This window comes from Silene latifolia, chromosome 10 (assembly GCF_048544455.1).
Source record: "Silene latifolia isolate original U9 population chromosome 10, ASM4854445v1, whole genome shotgun sequence".
NCBI classification, from domain to species: domain Eukaryota; kingdom Viridiplantae; phylum Streptophyta; class Magnoliopsida; order Caryophyllales; family Caryophyllaceae; genus Silene; species Silene latifolia.
The window spans coordinates 150,242,468-150,262,528 of record NC_133535.1 but is presented as its reverse complement, the minus strand read 5'-3'; the positions used below and the strand labels follow the sequence as shown (position 1 = coordinate 150,262,528).

The window sequence follows — 20,061 nt, the reverse complement described above, 5'->3', positions numbered from 1 at the left end:
CATCATTTTCAGGGTAAAAAATGACACCTCTAGTCATAACATTTTGTGAATTAATTGGTTACATTTTCTTAAAAAATGGCAATATTTTATCCGTCTGACAAATAAGACCAAAAGTGTCCGTCTGAAACAAGAATTTGTGATTTTAAATATCCACTTGACACTTTCTCCCTTCTATAAAACCACCATGAATTGAACTAGCCTTCTCCAGCATCCCACTGATTAAGGTGCAGTACTAATTCCACCACCTCCTTGTGATTCTTCGTCTCCTTAGCTTGTTTCGTACTCCGTAAGTCCCTATATTGTTATGCTTGTATAATTTGGTATACATAATGTTTTAACTTTTAATAGTAGGTCTCGTTAAAGTTATTGTAATGATTTATACAAAAATTGTAGGACACTAATGAGATATAGTCAATATTATACTACTATTGGTTATTTAGTGCCTTATATTTAGGATATTGTCTTATGGCTTTCCCTTAAATGGTGGAGTTAAGCATGGCATATATTAGGGAATTGTCCCTAATATATGGAGTTAGAATTGTATAAATTAGGGTGTTGTATAAGTCTCATTCATTCAATTATATTCAATTACTACAACTTACGCTACTGTTCTTGCATTTCTATATGGCACCAGAGCAGGTTGCAAATTAATTTTTCCAAAAAAAAAAGAAAAAACAAAAAAATCTCATTTTTTTTTCTCATCATGACAAAACCAGAGGGATCAAAACAAGAGCAAATTTCATCATGCTCACCTCTGTATCTACATCCTAGTGAGAGCACAAATCTCTCATTAGTTTCAAGCAAATTTAATGGAAAGAATTATGAACTTTGGGTCGATGCGGTCAAACCGCTCTCGATGCTAAGAACAAATTGTCTTTCGTCGAGGGCCACGTAAAGAAACCGGTTCTGTCCAAAAATCAAGACGAAACACTCGAAGCCGTGGCATGGCGACAAAGTCAATGCCATGTTGAAATCATGGATACGATGTTCGATTGAAGAAACTCTTCATGCGAGTATCAATTTTTCGAGGCGTGGTAGAAATCGGAAGGAGTTGCAGCAGGATAGCTATTCCATGGCAATTCTCCACGGGTTCACCAATTAAAAACGGAGTTGGCCGATTTTGCAAGCAAAGGAAAGGCCAATCCGTCATTGATTATTATACCAAGATGAAGACAATTTGGGATGAGTTAGCCAATTATAGCAAGGTACATCAATGTACTGTGGAGGCGGAATCGATCCTCAAAGAACGAGAGGATGAAAAAGTTCATCAATTTCTCATGGGACTTGACAATAGCCTTTACGGGCATATTCGTTCTAATCTGTTAATGGAGGATGAGATAACGTCCTTGACTAGAGCCTATTCACTCGTTCTCCGAGAAGAAAGCCACAAGAAATTTGCTACTAAAGAGAAGGAAGAAGCCATTGAGGCAACGAGTGCCATGGCAAAGACGGGTTTCGGATGGTGCGCCAAGGGGTAAAAACAGTGGAGAAAAGAAAGATGACAAGGATATTTTTTTACCGCACCTTTTGTCGAAACCTTGGCACACCGAGGAGTATTCTTTGGAACAAGCCCGAGAATGGAGGCCGAGGAAGAGGCCGTGGACGTCGAGGACGCGGTCGTGGAGGCAGAGGTCACCATGAACGTGCGAATGCTGCTGGTGTGAGTGAAGGCGATGCGACGGGACTCGGATTAACAGCGGAAGAATTGAAACAGTTTCGAGCCATGATTGCCAATAAAGGTGAAATTAACTCAAAAGAGAAAGGTATGAAAATCGATAATGATAAAGGCATAAAAAACACTTGTGATAATTGGCTTCTTGACACAGGATGTTCGCATCATATGACCGGAAAGAGAGATTTACTTGAGAATATAGAAAAGAAAAATATCTCAACAGTAGGTCTTCCAAACGGATCTCACATCACTGCTTGTGAACACGGAACAGTGACATTAAGTTCCAATTTTGTGTTGAAAGACGTACTTTATGTTCCCACGTTACAATGTGATTTAATTTCGGTTCAACAGTTAATTCACGAAAATAATTGTTTAGTAACCTTTTACTCCGATCATTGTGTTATACAGGACCTCTCTACGAGGATGAAGATTGGACGGGGGGAGCATAAAGACGGGGTCTATTACTTCAAGCAACAAGGGAAGGAATCCGTTGCAAGGGTTGAAAAAAATGGCGATGCGAAGCTTTGGCACAAAAGACTTGGGCATCCCTCTAGTAGTATTTTACCTCTCTTTTCTAATTTAATTGGTTTAAATTTATGTTGGAGTTCGAAAGACATTTGTGATTCGTGTTGTCGTGCTAAGCAAACACGGTCGGTTTTTAAATTGAATCAGAAACGGAATGACTCCTTGTTTGGGCTTATACATTGCGATATTTGGGGGAAATATAGTGTGAAAAGTTTGAATGGAGCACAATTTTTTCTTACTATTGTCGATGACAAAGAGGGGGTGTTTGGGTGTACCTTATGCGTGAGAAAAGTGAAGCTATACAATTACTTATTACTTTTTGCAACATGGTAAAAACCCAATTTGGAAGGCAAGTGAAAATAGTTCAAAGTGATAATGGATCGGAATTTCTGGCCGGGCCATTAAAACAATATTACCATGAAAACGGGATACTTTTTCAAACTAGCAACGTCGACACCCCACAACAAAATGGTAGGGTAGAGCGAAAACATCGACATATTTTAGAAAAGGCTAGGGCCCTACGTTTTCAAGGAAATTTGCCTTTCGAGTTCTGGGGAGAGTGTGTGCTTACCGCTGCGTTTCTAATAAATCGAACCCCCACACATGTTTTAAATGGTCAAACCCCATATGAATTGTTATACGGAGAACGACCTATACTCGATTCGATTAGAATTTTTGGTAGCTTGTGTTATGTTCACAACAAGGAGAAACCAAAAGATAAATTTGGAGAGCGAGGCCGACGTTGCATTTTTATCGGATATCCATCTACCAAAAAGGGATGGAGAGTATATGATCTCAAAACAGGGGACGTTTTCGACTCAAGAGATGTTATTTTCTATGAGCATATTTTCCCATTTAGTGACATCCGAGAGGATGAAACAAATTGTGAGTCGAATTGTCACGAAAAACAGAGACATACAGGTGTTTATATTGATCATGATAAAGTCTTAGCACACGAAGATGAATCAGATATGGCGAGAATACCAAGTGATGATTTAATTGAAGAAAATGAGAGTGAAGCACGGACTGAACAGAGGCATTCTGACAGCGAAGATGTCAGTGTCAGCGTGAATGAGGAGGACAATTCGTGCCCTATGGGAAGAGGAGCTCGAAAAAAAATCGAACCCGCATGGAAGAAAGACTACTTGTGCAAATCGACGAGAGTAATAGACCCCTCAATTCGAACCCCCTCGGCTCAATCTCCATCCAAGCAAAGAGGTACTCGTTATCCTTTGAGTAATTATGTTACTTATAATTGTTTTTCGAAAAATCACAAATGTTTCTTGAGCAAAATAGATGCAGTGATTGAACCTCAGAAATACAGTGAAGCTGCTGGTATACAGGAATGGAGAGAAGCGATGTTGAAAGAGTACAAAGCACTTGAGAATAATGGTACATGGAGTGTTGTTGATTTGCCGAAAGGAAAACGAGCCATTGGAAGTCGATGGGTTTATAAAGTTAAGCACAATGCGGACGGAACCATTGAGCGTTACAAAGCACGGTTGGTTGCTCAAGGATATACTCAAATTGAAGGAGTGGACTACCATGAGACGTTTGCACCAGTGGCAAAGATGGCAAGTGTACGGTGTCTACTTGCGGTGGCAGTAGCAAAAAATTGGAATATTGCTCAGTTGGATGTAAACAATGCTTTCCTCCATGGGGATTTAAATGAAGAAGTTTACATGAGAATGCCGCCGGGATTTGCTAACAATGGGTCGAACAAAGTCTGCAAGTTACTGAAAAGTTTGTATGGCTTGAAACAAGCTTCACGGAATTGGTTCGAAAAATTGACCAAATCATTGACAAGGTACGGTTTTCAGCAATCATTAGCCGATTATTCACTTTTTACTTACAACAAAGATGGAATTTTTCTTGGCATATTGGTTTATGTAGACGATATGATAATTGTAAGTAATAATACTATGGCTTGTACTCGACTCAAGAATTTTTTGGACCGAAGTTTTGGAATAAAGGACCTTGGGAAACTCAAATACTTCTTAGGAATTGAAGTAGCCGAAGGTTCCAAGGGGCTGTTTTTATGTCAACGGAAATACGCACTCGATATTATAAAAGAAGCGGGATTGGAAGGTGCAAAACCGATTGACACTCCCATACAACCGAAGCACAATTTGGCTCTAGCTCAAGGGGAGTTCTTACATGATCCTTTGAAATATAGAAGATTGGTTGGGAAGTTAATTTATTTGACAATTACTAGGCCCGACTTGGTTTATGCTGTTCATATATTATCACAATTTGTTCATGCCCCGAGACAAGAACATTTGGCTGCAGTTTACAAAGTGATTCGATACATCAAAGGCGGACCAGGCAAAGGGATCGTTATTAATCGCAATTGTGACTTACAGGTGCGAGGTTATTCGGATTCGGATTATGCAAATTGTCCTCTCACTGGGAAGTCGATTTCTGGATATTATGTATGCCTAGGAAATTCGCCAGTTACATGGAGAGCAAAGAAGCAATCGACAGTTGCAAAATCAACGGCGGAAGCGGAATATCGGGCATTAGGAGGTGGTGGACGAGTGAAGTGTTATGGGTGAAATCCTTCTTACAATCACTAGGGGTGGATCACGTCAAGCCTATGGCACTGTTATGCGACAACCAGGCGGCCCTAAGGATAGCTAAGAATCCGGTTTCTCACGACCGAACCAAACACATTGAAGTGGAGTGCCATTTTATTCGACATCACCTAATGGAGGGCACGGTGAGAACGTTTTTTGTAAGAAGTAAAGAACAGATCGCTGATCTATTTACCAAGGCTTTAGCCGGAAACACATTCCGATATCTTCAGAGCAAGTTGGGCATTGGTTCACCGGATGCTCCAACTTGAAGGGGAGTAATGAGATATAGTCAATATTATACTACTATTGGTTATTTAGTGCCTTATATTTAGGATATTGTCTTATGGCTTTCCCTTAAATGGTGGAGTTAAGCATGGCATATATTAGGGAATTGTCCCTAATATATGGAGTTAGAATTGTATAAATTAGGGTGTTGTATAAGTCTCATTCATTCAATTATATTCAATTACTACAACTTACGCTACTGTTCTTGCATTTCTATAGACACTAGCTGATTTAAAAATAAAAAATAAATCAAATGAAATTAGGGGTTCGAATGTTCGATTATCTACAAGTTGATCTTTTGATTTATTTTTTATTTTTGTTCAAATGAGTACATTATGTGAGAATTACTCTTCTTCTCATTTTTTGGATTTATTGTTCAGAGAAAAAAGTGCTCGTAATTAACAATGGCGATGCTAAAAGTTGGGCCATGTCCACGTCCACGTCCGAATCTAAGTTTTGGCGGTGAAAGCGAAGACATAGTTTGGGATCAAAAAGGACGAACTCAAGTAGCTCAGATATTTATTTCATACGACGACATCATTAACTCCATAGCTTTTCGATATATTGAAGGCAACAAATTAGTGACTTCCCCTTGGTTTGGCTGTGACAAACCTGACGCCCCCAATTTTGTTACGGTACACCGTCTCTTTCTCTCACTCTCTTTCATTCATTCTTCCCTCTGCACATGGTGTAGCAAATTTATATCGCCTATTTTATTATGTTAATTAATCAATAAATTCCGGAGCGCTTACTGCGATATAAGCAACATTTTTTTACACCATAATAGTGTACTTAAAACAATAATAAAAACCATAATAATATGAATATTTATGAAAATTAAAGTTAAAGGGTTACTTCGAAAAACAGAAACGTTATATACACAAAAACGGAGAGAGTATTAGTTACTGCAATATATATATATACTTCGTGTGATCAAACTAGTTATAGGATTATGGCACAAAAAAAATTCTTAAATAAAACTTTCAGATTTGAGTTTTTTTTTCTTAAATAAAACTTTCAGATTTGAGTTTCAGAAAAACCAATGAATGATTTGTAGCCTTTCCTTCCCTCTTTTTTAAATATCATCCTAATTCCTATTAATGTTTTGAGTATTAGCCATTTTTTCGCTTATTTTGTTCACTTTAGTTATTTCAAATTTTTCACTTTCGATTTAGTTTATTTCGATTCGATTCATTTCAAATTTCTATTGATTCATTTCATTTCGATTTCAAAGCTCGGCTCTATTCGATTATTCATTAAATTCATTCATTTACCAAATTTCGATTCACAAATTTCGATTGACTCCACTAAATTCAGACCATTTCAATTTTGCACATCTTAAACTTAATAGTTTTTATTAATATTTTTAATATTATTTATTTATTTATTTATTATTATTATTATTATTATTATTATCATTAATTTATTATTAATTAATGATCCTCATTATTGTTATTATTTTGAATATTATAGTTATTAAAATCAATAATATTCATATTAATAAAATTAATAATATTACTAATATTATTACTAATATGAATATGAATATGAATTATTAATAATATTATTAATAACATTGTTAATTTTAATATATACCATGTTAAGCGGATCTTTCTTACAGTACCAACATAGTATAAGAACGAGGACGCACACCCAAGTGCTCATTAGTAGTGATAGGGTTATTACCACAAAAGTGTTTAATCTGAAATGATAACAACTCGGAGATGACAAAAAAAACCAGCGCCAAACCAAGGCAAAACGGCAAAACGGTGCCCCTCCATTCACAGTTATCAATTCGGATTGAACAAAATGTGTACCCTCACTAAACCTTCTTACTTTATGTTAATAAGTAATAAAACCATCTTAAGATAATAATACATCCATGGTTACATATATAACTTAATCAAGTGTTGTCATAATTCAACAAAGGATTTAGCCTATTAGGCTCATCCTTAGAGTAAAATAAAATAATTTAACAAAAATAAAAACAAGAAAACTTACAAACTTAAATTGTGCTCAGAATAGAAGACGAACGGTTGACGAGATTTATTATTTAGGAAAGAAGATTACAAGGGGAAGGTAGAGAGAAAGCCAGAAAGAGGGATAGGAGAAGCCTGCCCTGAACTAAAACATCTGCCTGTTTATATAGGCAAAACTAAAAGTAAAAAACTATTAACAAAACAAGAATTATCTTTGTAAGCTTTATAAAAGCTAAGAAAAATATCCACACTTTATGAGTGCTAAAATGTTGCTAATGCTTTTTGTTTTTGCATGCGTCTGAGTGAATTATTATTCCACTATCTTTTCTTTATCTTTTGATTTGGCGTCTTTTGATTTGGCCTTTGAATGCTTATTGATTATATCTTTTTCTATTGATAATTGGACTTTTGTTTCTGCTTCCATTTCTTGAGCATCTTGGAGAATGTCAAATTTGTTCATGCTATTGGATGCTGTAGACATTGTCATTGATATATCACTTGTTTGGGATTTATTATCCTCATGTATCTGTTTTTGAGCTAAAGCCTGTTTTGCCAGCCTGGAATAATGGCCAATAATTTCAGCTTCAGTTTTGTCTTCTATTTGAAATAAATTTTCAGATGGTTGGTGTTCTTCCAATTCTCCAGTTTCTTCAGCATTAAAGATAATTAGACTATCTATCTTGTCTTGAATTAGATTAATTGTGTATATACATTTTAATTCATGAGTGTCTTTATCTTGTCTTAACATTGCATCCCAAAAACGAGAATATGATTCTCTTTTTAAACAAAATAATTTGTGTTCAGTATAACCTGTTTTGGGAGTGAACTTCCAAATCCAGGGAATAGAAAATTCAATAAAGAAATTCATTTGAATAATGTCAGGGATATCATCCTGACTAGTTCTTGGAAGTAATTCTTTCCATTCATCATAAAGATCTTTAAACATTTGTGGCAAGATATCTTCATTAGTTCCATAAAATTGCCACCATTTAATTAACCAAGTTGGTAGATTTTGATCAAAAACTTCAGGGTAAATTTTTATTAGCCATGTATGACTTTTTGTAGGGTTTTCATATAAGAAAACTTTGTCAAAAGCCTGGATGTAATCCCAGTAATTGTAATCAATTTTGCTACTATTTTTGCTTGTCAAAGTTTTGGAAGTAAATGGAGTTATTCCCCATTCTTCAATGGATATTATCCTTTTTATATTAATTTTTGAAAATTTCCAGAAATTTCCTGGATCATCAAAATGCTTAAAATTGCATTCATTATCAGTGAGGATTCCTTCATAAAAATTTCGAGTTTTATAAGTCTCCATAGGATACTGATTATTTGTTAAATAACGGTTATATAATAACCAGGGATTATCTTCCCATTTTTTGTCAGAATTTTGGAGTATGATTATCTCCCTTTCCTCTGGTGATTTCACCATTTCTCCTTTTCATCAAGAGAATCTTCCATAATTTTTCTGAAAGATGGAGAACTTATATTAAGTTCTTGTTGCTTCCATATTTGGAATTCATCAAATTCTTCTTTTGTGATATTATCACATAAATTCTTGGCTATTAGCCTTTTTCCACCATATTGTGCCAAATTATTACTTGGTCTTATATAACCAGATGATGAACCTGGCCCTGGGTTATTCCCATATCTTATAATTTCGGATGATTGTCTTCCTCTCCCTCTATTAGAAGGATAAGAAAAGCGGCCACGGCCACGACCTCGACCAAAATCCATTCCTGAAACAAATAACAAACTCTTATAGAGTTAAATACTCCCTTGTTAAAAAATCAGGGAGGTGATTATCAGATCCTTTTTTATAATGTATTTCGAAATCAAAAGGGGCCAAATGAGCTTGCCACCTTCCAAACATTTGTAAATTCTGAGGATATTCAAGCTCATTTGGCCCCTTTTGATTTTGAAATACATTATAAAAAAAGGATCTGATAATCACCTCCCTGATTTTTTAACAAGAGAGTATTTAACTCTATAAGAGTTTGTTATTTGTTTCAGGAATGGATTTTGGTCGAGGTCGTGGCCGTGGCCGCTTTTCTTATCCTTCTCATAGAGGGAGAGGAAGACAATCATCCGAAATTATAAGATATGGGAATAACCCAGGGCCAGGTTCATCATCTGGTTATATAAGACCAAGTAATACTTTGGCACAATATGGTGGAAAAAGGCTAATAGCCAAGAATTTATGTGATAATATCACAAAAGAAGAATTTGATGAATTCCAAATATGGAAGCAACAAGAACTTAAAATAAGTTCTCCATCTTTCAGAAAAATTATGGAAGATTCTCTTGATGAAAAGGAGAAATGGTGAAATCACCAGAGGAAAGGGAGATAATCATACTCCAAAATTCTGACAAAAAATGGGAAGATAATCCCTGGTTATTATATAACCGTTATTTAACAAATAATCAGTATCCTATGGGGACTTATAAAAGTCGAAATTTTTATGAAGGAATCCTCACTGATAATGGATGCAATTTTAAGCATTTTGATGATGCAGAAAATTTCTGGAAATTTTCAAAAATTAATATCAAAAGGATAATATCCATTAAAAAATGGGGAATAACTCCATTTACTTCCAAAACTTTGACAAGCAAAAATAGTAGCAAAATTGATTACAATTACTGGGATTACATCCAGGCTTTTGACAAAGTTTTCTTATATGAAAACCCTACAAAAAGTCATACATGGCTAATAAAAATTTACCCTGAAGTTTTTGATCAAAATCTACCAACTTGGTTAATTAAATGGTGGCAATTTTATGGAACTAATGAAGATATCCTGCCACAAATGTTTAAAGATCTTTATGATGAATGGAAAGAATTACTTCCAAGAACTAGTCAGGATGATATCCCTGACATTATTCAAATGAATTTCTTTATTGAATTTTCTATTCCCTGGATTTGGAAGTTCATTCCCAAAACATGTTATACTGAACACAAATTATTTTGTTTAAAAAGAGAATCATATTCTCGTTTTTGGGATGCAATGTTAAGACAAGATAAAGACACTCATGAATTAAAATGTATATACACAATTAATCTAATTCAAGACAAGATAGATAGTCTAATTATCTTTAATGCTGAAGAAACTGGAGAATTGGAAGAACACCAACCATCTGAAGAATTATTTCAAATGGAAGACAAAACTGAAGCTGAAATTATTGGCCATTATTCCAGGCTGGCAAAACAGGCTTTAGCTCAAAAACAGATACATGAGGATAATAAATCCCAAACAAGTGATATATCAATGACAATGTCTACAGCATCCAATAGCAAGAACAAATTTGACATTCTCCAAGATGCTCAAGAAATGGAAGTAGAAACAGAAGTCCAATTATCAATAGAAAAAGATATAATCAATGAGCATTCAAAAGCCAAATCAAAAGACGCCAAATCAAAAGATAAAGAAAAGATAGTGGAATAATAATTCACTCAGACGCATGCAAAAACAGTGAAGCATTAGCAACAGTTTTTAGCACTCATAAAGTGTGCATATTTTTCAGAGCTTTTGTAAAGCTTACAGTACAATTACTGTTTGTTAATAGTTTTTTACTTTTAGTTTTGCCTATATAAACAGGCAGATGTTTTAGTTCAGGGCAGGCTTCTCCTATCCCTCTTTCTGGCTTTCTCTCTACCTTCCCCTTGTAATCTTCTTTCCTAAATAATAAATCTCGTCAACCGTTCGTCTTCTATTATGAGCACAATTTAAGTTTGTAAGTTTTCTTGTTTTTATTTTTGTTAAATTATTTTATTTTACTCTAAGGATGAGCCTAATAGGCTAAATCCTTTGTTGAATTATGACAACACTTGATTAAGTTATTATTAGGATATTAGGCCCATTAGGCCCGACTATTATTAGGTTTAGGTTACGACGGCTACCGTCTAGGGTTTAGAGTATGGTCATCTATTATATATATTGTCACGTATTCTCATGAGATACAATCAAATATACATCTCTTATTATGCAATACTATTCCCTTCTAAATCTTAACATGGTATCAGAGCCTCCTTCTTGAGGTCTCTATAAGCCGCTTCCGCATTCTTACCGGTGGGTGGCCGGAAATTTACACCCACCGGTAGGATTTTCAACCACAAATAATAATTTCTTTTTAAAAAAAAAAAAAAAATCGTCCACTGATGGTGATGGCAATTTGATAAAATACCATTGAAGTTATCAATGATATGCTTTCTGTGACATTCAAATGGATATGTTTCCGTTTGATCGAAATTTGTCATTCCCAGATTTCTTTTTTGCTAAAAAAAAAAAAAAACTTCTAATAATGTTTTTATCCTTTTATCGAGATTGCTCTAAAAGAAAATTTTCGATTTTTTATCAAGGTGGTACAAAAGAAAAGAAAAAAATTGGCGAGTTACGCAAGAAAATTGTCTGGCGAGACCAATACGCACTGAAAAAACTGGCGAGTTACGCACTGAAAAAACTGGCGAGTTACGCACTGAAAAAAAACTGGCGAGTTACACAATGAAAAGTGTCTGGCGAGTCCTATACGCAATGAAAATTGTCTGGCGAGTCCTATACGCACCCCTTACCACCCTGTGAAGATGAGAAGATTTTCCGAAGAGAGATCGAGATGAAGACGTTTTTTAATTGATTATGGTTTTATTGTAATTCTTCAATCGTAAAGTTCGTACTATTTACTGCCTTTACGATTGCGGGAGGGTATTAGGATATTAGGCCCATTAGGCCCGACTATTATTAGGTTTATGTTACGACGGCTACCGTCTAGGGTTTAGAGTATGGTCATCTATTATATATATTGTCATGTATTCTCATGAGATACAATCAAATATACATCTCTTATTATGCAATACTATTCCCTTCTAAATCTTAACAGTTATATATGTAACCATGGATGTATTATTATCTTAAGATGGTTTTATTACTTATTAACATAAAGTAAGAAGGTTTAGTGAGGGTACACATTTTGTTCAATCCGAATTGATAACTGTGAATGGAGGGGCACCGTTTTGCCGTTTTGCCTTGGTTTGGCGCTGTTTTTTTTTTTTTGTCATCTCCGAGTTGTTATCATTTCAGATTAAACACTTTTGTGGTAATAACCCTATCACTACTAATGAGCACTTGGGTGTGCGTCCTCGTTCTTATACTATGTTGGTACTGTAAGAAAGAATTGGGTTAAAACATAGAGTTAAAACCACAGAGGAATCTATTTCTCTAAATAATGAAGAAATGTATCTCCAACTTTTAAATAATAATGACAATAATATTACTAATATTATTACTAATATGAATATGAATATGAATTATTAATAATATTATTAATAACATTGTTAATTTTAATATTACTATTATTAATACCTAATTGTTTTTTCATATACGAACTTTAATCTTTCACATATACTTTTTCATAAACGTTCTAGTTTGTACCCTTTTCACCTAAAACTGAACCAAATGGACTCTTGAATCAATATTTTTCCCTAAAACTTAATTTAATTGTTCAAATGATTTAAAACTTATAAGAAAGATTTTAATTTATCAAATAATAAATTAATTTACTTGTTTATCAATTATTAATATTATTTGTTGAGTTTTAATTAATCAATCAAATTTTATTTGTTGGTTAAAGATGAAATTAGGGACGCCTGTCGATTTTTATTTATCTAATTAATAAAATTAGGATTGTTGCATGTTGCTTCGTGGTGGCTACCTAATCACTCAAATCAGGATGATATATGGCTAGACTTTGAACAACATTCTAGCAAATCAGTGCTCTATTATTTCACCCAATAAAATTGATGGTGTACTGTGGTTCATGGTGGCTACCTAGTTAATCACTCAAATTAGTATAATTACTAGTATTAATCTTAATTTAGTAATGTTCTTCTTCTTCTTCTTATAGTAGTAGTAGTAGTAGTAGTAGTAGTAGTAGTAGTAGTCGCCGTAGTAGTAGTAGTAGTAGTAGTCGCCGTAGTAGTAATAATGATGATGATAATTGATAATAATAATAATAATAATAATAATAATAATAATAATAATAATAATAATAATAATAATAATAATATAATAATATTAATAATAATAGTCTGCGTTTTTATAAAAAATAGTAATAATAATAAGAATAAGAATAATATAATAATAATAATAATAAAATTATATTATTATTATTATTATTATTATTATTATTATTATTATTATTATTATTATATTTAGTATTAATATTAATATTAATAATAATATTAATATTACTTTAGTTCAATTCACTCAATTAGCTCGATTTCAAAACTCAACTCTATTTAGTTCGATTCGGCTCGGCTCCATTGATTCGATTGGCTCGATTCCATTCGATTCTGGATCGATTGATTGGCTCGGCTCCATGCGATTGATTGACTCGGCTCAAAAAAGCCAGAAAGAACATGGCCTTAGGAGTTTGTGAGGGCGTTATATATGTACATCTGGAGGGAATGGGACACAAAATGAAAAATAAAAGTGGGACAGACGATCTCTACTAATATATCTCGTATATATATATATATATATATATATATATATATATATATATATATATATATATATATATATATATATATATATATATATATATATATATACAAAATCTCATTATACAAAGTATAACCTCATTCCTTTATCGAAATTAGAGAAAATTAGGCTCTGTTTGGCAAAACTACGAAAAGGTAAATTTGAAAACGAAAAGGTAGTTGAAAAGGTAATCGAAACCTGAAAAAGGTAATCGATAAGGTAAATTTGAAAACTAAGAGCCGATAAGGTAATGATTATATAAAAATGTGTTTGGCAAACTATTTGAAAAGGTAGGTGATTTTGGTAAAATGACGTAAAAGGATATGAAAATTATTTAATATTATAGAATAAAGGGGTACAAAATGGAAAATAAGTCATTTGTAATTGTGCACGATTTCTCAAATGCTACGAGGTAGCATTTCATTTCAGGTACCTTATTTGACCAAATAAGCTACTTGCCAAACACTTGCAAAAAAATCAGGTAGCTGAAATTTTGGTCAAATAAGCTACTTTGGTCAAATAAGCTGCCTGAAGTGTCATGTCAAACGGAGCCTTAATGAAGAAAAGAGATTTAATTAGAGACTATTAATACGAGCATAGAGTACTTAATTATAGTCATAAAGTGAGTTCAGTAACTAATTTTTGGTGTACCAAAAAGTTATTTCTTCACGATTGTTTTTAGGTTTGGTGTAGCAAATGCTACACTAGTGCTAGACGTGGGTCTGCCCCCGCCTCTGAATATAATTCTTCGCCCTATTTTTCTAATATATATTTGGAATATTTTATTAAAATTGGGCAAATATAAGTGTGTCGAGGGAGTATTTCATTTTAGAACCGAATCCTCGTGTTTTAAATTTTTGGGATATTTTACATGGTATCCTTTAATTTTTCGACTTTCTACATACCAGTAGGTCTCGTGAGAGACCGTCTCCCACTAATTTAGTGGGAGACATAAAAGGGAAAAAAGAAACGCAATGGGTCCATCACCCTATCATGTGAGAGGTCTCTCAATAATGTTATTGAGAGATCGTCTCTCTAAAGTTTTTGTGTCTACATAGTACCCCTATACTTTTTAAAATATACGTGATACCCCTAATTGTTGTCATTATCACTAAGTATACTCCTAAACTTTATTTTCCTTCAATTAAACCCAGTTTTAGGCGTTAAGTGATTATTTGGACGCGTAACCAAGCTTGTCATTTATCATCCCATGACATAGCTCAATATTCATCTTTGGACGTGATAATTTGACAGGGATCAATAAATTTTCCGTCAAAAATGGTTTAGCCCATTTAACCCATATACTCCCTCCTATTCTAAATAACTCTCCCTATTTCCTTTTTCGTCTATTCACAATACTCTCCCTATTTCCTTATTTGGCAAACTTTTATAATTATTTTAATTACCTCACCCCACAACAATTCCCCACAATACTCATATTTTATCCTATTTTAATCATCTTACCCCACGACAATACTTATTTTAATCACCTTACCCCCACAACAATACTTATTTTAATCACACAATACCTCCCCTTTCTCCAATCTTCTACCCTCACACAAATACTTTACCATATAGTACTCTCTTCCTTAATTCTTGTGCCCCCCTTGAATAGGGGAGGGTTATTTAGAATAAGAGGGAGTATATATCAATAAATATTAGGAATGAGATGGATATTGAGCCTAATAGAGTTTTTATGTCCTGAGATAACAACGGCAAGCTTGGTTACGTGTCTAAGTCATCACTTAATGCTTAAAACTGAGTTTAATTAACGGAAAATAAAATTTAGGGGTACACTTAATGATATTGACAACAATTAGGAGCACATGTATGTTTTAAAAAGTGTAGGGGTACCATCTAGAGAGTCGAAAAATTAAGGGATATCATGTAAAATATCCCTATATTTTTTGTGATGTCCAACCGGATACTTAGATATTTACTTAGGCCGGACTGAGGGTCAACCTCCCAAGCACGGCACGAGTGAGGGCTGGGCTTGTGTTTACCAACCGAGCACAATCTACTTAGCCACGGGTCGACTGAGCCCCTTCGCTTTTAATTTTTTTTAGTGTTGGCTCAAGTCGGACCTATGAAATGTGAGCACTACCCCCTGAGAGGGAGGTCGCATTGTGTTATGGGTTAGCCGGATTGCTGAACTTCGACTCATGAGATCGAGTGGGCTAGATTGGCCCGACTATGATGCACAACTCTACTCATATTCAAATAAGAGTGACATAAAATGTAGTGGTTCACCTACTTTATCTAATATTTATTTTATACGGAATATTATATTCTTAGAAACGTCATTTTGAATTTGCAAAATATCAAAAAAAATTTGAAGAGGGTAGAAAATAAAAAATGCATGTACTCACTCTATTCAGTGGCACTCGCAAAAACTTAAAATAACGTTTCTAATCAACTCCAATGATTGTTTTTGAAGACCTGCTTACAAAATTACATAGACGTTTGCATTTTACAAGTAGGTGTAGTTTTGTCAAGATACGTAACACGACTTTTAAAAGGAATAAAAATAAGCAATTAAAAAACAATAAATATTTTATTTATTGTTATATGGGACCTTGTAAGATATAATACGCTACTCCCTCCATACCACACCAATGGTAACATGGATCCACTTTTCTCCTCACAAAAAATGGGTCCATGTTACCATTGGTGTGGTGGTATGAAGGGAGTATAATTTATGATTGAAATATCTTGTAGCTTGAAAAAAAAGATGTGACAAGACAAGTTACAGCTTTATAGCCGGCTTTAGAGTTACTCTTGCAGTCTTGTGCAAATGCTGCTCTGTTCTAAAATGTTGACCATATTACACAGGTAACATTAAAAAAGGCGATGAATAATGAGTACATGACGAGAGTGAGTGGTACGTACACGTATGGTACCGGCTTGCAAGGCGAAGGGTTAACATCATTGACATTTGAAACGAATGAAGGGTGCTATGGGCCTTTTGGAAATTTTGGGCCAGAAGACACCAAATTTGAGTACAGTTTTGGTCCTGAAAATCAGTTTGGTGGCTTCCATGGCCTCTCCACCAAATACTCTCTTAGGTCCATTGGAGTCCATGTCAAACCCATCAATAATTTGTATGCTTTGTTCCATGACCCCTCCACCGAAAGTTATGATGACTATTAAGCTTGCGAGTTTTGACCCTAGCTCGGGTCGGGCCAAATTGGAACTTAACTTGAACCTATATATTCTGAAATGCAATGGAAATCTAATCGACAAGCTATGACCATATTAGGAAAAAATGACAGCAATTTCGAATATAATTGTGGGCCTAAACAGTTTGGATTCCATGGCCTCTATAGCCCCACAAATTCTTACTTAAGACGGGCACTATCCGTCTTAAGTTGTAGACGGATACCATTTTGTGAGACAAAATGCCCAAATAGAGGATAGTGGGAGGCACATGGGGGTGCCCCCACTTGTCCCCCATATTCGTTTTGTGAGTGTAACTACCCGTCTTAAGATTCGACCCGTCTTAAGCAAGACCTACTCCGAACTTCCTTAAATCGATTGGAGTTTATGTCAAGCGCATTCATAATTTGGATAGTTCAAGGTCTACAAGGACTCAACTCCGATCCCTATCGAATGAAATTACACATTTGTGTTTTGTTTTCCGGTTTTTGGAATATTTTTACGTTGTTATCTTGAGTTTCGGTTGATAATACTATATTACTATGTTGGTTTGCGTTTTGTTTTGATTTTACATCACTTGTTTTATTTCGGAAAATTATCCATCTGTCAGGCACACAACAAAGACAAAATTTAACAAAGACATTCTCATTTTAGGAAGTTTCAAGTCAATTACAGGTTTAGCAAATCTCGGATTAGATTCTCTTATTACTCTTTCCGGATCAGGTCATTCAGGTGGAGGTGGTAATAGCCTCAAATATTTGTTTCATACGGAAAAGCCATTAACGCCGTAGCTTTTCAATATATTGAAGATGGTAAATTAGTGAATTCGCCTTTGTTTGGTACTCAGAGTTTTGCTAGCTCCAATTTCGTCACATACGTCTCTTTCTTATTTTTATCATTTAAAAAACGCGGTAAATAATACTGAAGCGGCTTGGGCATTGAGTCGTATTCAATAGGGAAAACCATCTTACAAAAGACTAATTAATACCTCATGGTTTGAAGATGACAAACTAGTGACTTCCTCTGTGTTTGGCTCTCAGACTCCTGTAGGCCCTAAGTTTGCTAAATTGTACTAGCCGAGTGAACTTAATCTCGACTTCAATCGTTCTAGTACAACTGATGGCCCAAATTATTTGTTGTCTGTCGAAGACCAAATTGACTGAAGTATTACATTGAAGTCCAATACTGAATGCAGCGGATTCTAGTCTGTGCTCAGTTGACTATCATTCGTTTCCAATTCTGAATGCAGCGGATTAACGGAAGTACTCTCCATAATGATGTCATCGGCTTCACAAGGTCTGTTGACCACTTGAACTCACTGATGTTGTCACCCTTAGTAGCGACCTGCAGTCCCTTTACTAGGGAACCTGCAACCTCTTCACGCGGTCGTGTCCTTGTCATATTCAATAAAAGAGTTCATATATTATATACACCACTAGTGTTCGAGGGTTAATCCGGTCTTTTCTTTGGTTTATAACTGTAGATTTCCAGTAATTCACTAGTCTCCGAGGGTTAATCTGGTCCGGAAACAGAACCAATGTCAAACATAAAAGTTGGGCCATTTCCAAGAGCTGATTCTTGTACTAGTAGAAACGTAACAGCTTGGGATCAAATCGGACGAACTCAAATCGCTCAGATATTTGTTTCATACGGTGAAGTTATTAACTCCATAGCTTTTCAATATATTGAAGGTGACAAATTAGTGACTTCTCCTACATTTGGCTCTAAGTGTTTTAATGCCTCTAATTTTGCTGCGGTACTACCTCTCTTTCCCTCTTTCTTTCATCCTTCAAACTTCGGGGTATTTGGTTAGATCTCTCTTAAAATGAAGTTAGATGGTTAATGAATTTTAAGTCCGCTCTTTAAATCTCATACCACATTCACGTTCCCCTTGGATGTGGGCTAGCGAGTGTGACCCTGTACTATTAGCTTAGCTCCCGTACTAGGGGTGTTAACGAGCCGAGCCCGAGCTTGGCCTTGCTCGGCTTGTGCTCGTAAAGTAAAACACGAGCTGGAGCCGATCTCAAGCTTACCCGAGCTTGAAAAAATTGTGCTCATTATCAAGCTTGCGAGCTTTAACGCGAGCTCGAGCCAAATTCGAGCTCAACTCAAGCCTATATATAATTATTGAATTTTCAGGTTTTTTTAATCGCTATTTTCAATAACAAGGCTCGAAGGCTTTATATACAAATATTGGAAAATGAATGGGGTAATGTTCCTAACACAAGGGACCCCCTCCCTTACCACGCAATTTGCGGGAACCATTGAGACACTGGGGTAATGTTGTTGTTGTATTGGAAAATGAATGGGACATTTTTTTATGTTATAATCATGACAAGATATTTTTATAAAATATGAGTAATATTTATCTAATTACACAAGTTCGTGCCGCTCACGGATAATATGTTGTGATTAAATATAAAAGCTTGTCAAACTTGGTGTTGTGCAGAAGCGTGAATATCACGTGTTCTGTGTCCATAATAGTACGATATTATCCACTTTGGGCCAAGCCCTCAAGGATTTACTCTTGGGCTCCTTCCCAAAAGGCTTCGTACTATTATATTTTGTTATTTATTATAAAGATGATCTTTCATCTTTATTCTACCGATGTGAGACATGAATACATACATTCGCTAAAATGTTAACCATAATGATTAATGAACAGGTTGTGTTTAAAGAAGTTGCGAATAACGAGTACGTGACAAGAGTGAGTGGTGCACATGCTCTAAACGGAGAAAATGAAGGGTTAATATCGTTAACAATTGAAACGAATGCAGGCTGTTACGGGCCATTCGGAAATGTCAGAAAGAATGACATTAAATTCGAGTATAGCTTTGGTCCTGGACATCAGTTTGGTGGATTCCATGGCCTCTATTCCCCCTACAATCTTAGATCCATTGGAGTTTATATCAACCCCATTTCAAGTTTGGCCGATTTGTCCACAAGTCCACAACCACAAGGATAAACCGGGTCAATTAGATGGATGAAACAAAATGCAGAATGTCAAGGAAATGACAAACTTTCCATTTTACACTTAAAGACGGATATGACCGTCTGAAAGGAGATCAATGGTTTAATCAATCTTTCATGTTTTCCTTTTTATGTTTTTTTTTTTTTAAAAAAAAAAGTTTGTGCTTTGTTGTTTGTGTTTTGGAATAATACTTGGTTGTATAAGTATTTAATTAATTTCACTTATTGTCTTTTGTGGGAAAAATTATGTAAAAGATCCGACACCAAGGATGAAACAAAATGCAGAATGTCAAGGAAATGACAAACTTTCCATTTTACACTTAAAAGACGGATATGACCGTCTAAAAGGAGATCAATGGTTTAATC

The 20,061-nt window shown here is 34.9% G+C and overlaps 1 protein-coding gene and 1 long non-coding RNA gene across 2 annotated transcripts; both read left to right on the top strand.

Annotated features, from left to right (window-relative positions):
• Positions 1 to 126: 126 nt before the first annotated feature.
• Positions 127 to 16,854, top strand: LOC141606364 (uncharacterized). Its single transcript, XR_012526693.1, has 3 exons — positions 127 to 286; positions 5,439 to 5,693; positions 16,402 to 16,854. It is a non-coding gene; the product is annotated as an uncharacterized LOC141606364 (long non-coding RNA).
• Positions 16,855 to 17,267: 413 nt separating this feature from the next.
• LOC141608514 (inactive protein RESTRICTED TEV MOVEMENT 1-like) lies at positions 17,268 to 19,779 on the top strand. Its single transcript, XM_074427859.1, has 4 exons — positions 17,268 to 17,273; positions 17,474 to 17,564; positions 18,417 to 18,481; positions 19,391 to 19,779. The coding sequence occupies exons 1-4, from the start codon at positions 17,268 to 17,270 to the stop codon at positions 19,688 to 19,690; spliced, it is 462 nt and encodes a 153-aa protein (XP_074283960.1). The 3' UTR covers positions 19,691 to 19,779.
• The last annotated feature ends 282 nt before the right edge of the window (positions 19,780 to 20,061 follow it).

Coding starts and splice junctions, on each gene's coding strand:
- LOC141608514 (XM_074427859.1), top strand. Junction 17,565..18,416: donor AGTGAATTCGCCTTTGTTTG/GTACTCAGAGTT, acceptor AATATATTGAAG/GTGACAAATTAGTGACTTCT. Junction 18,482..19,390: donor ATGCCTCTAATTTTGCTGCG/GTACTACCTCTC, acceptor ATTAATGAACAG/GTTGTGTTTAAAGAAGTTGC.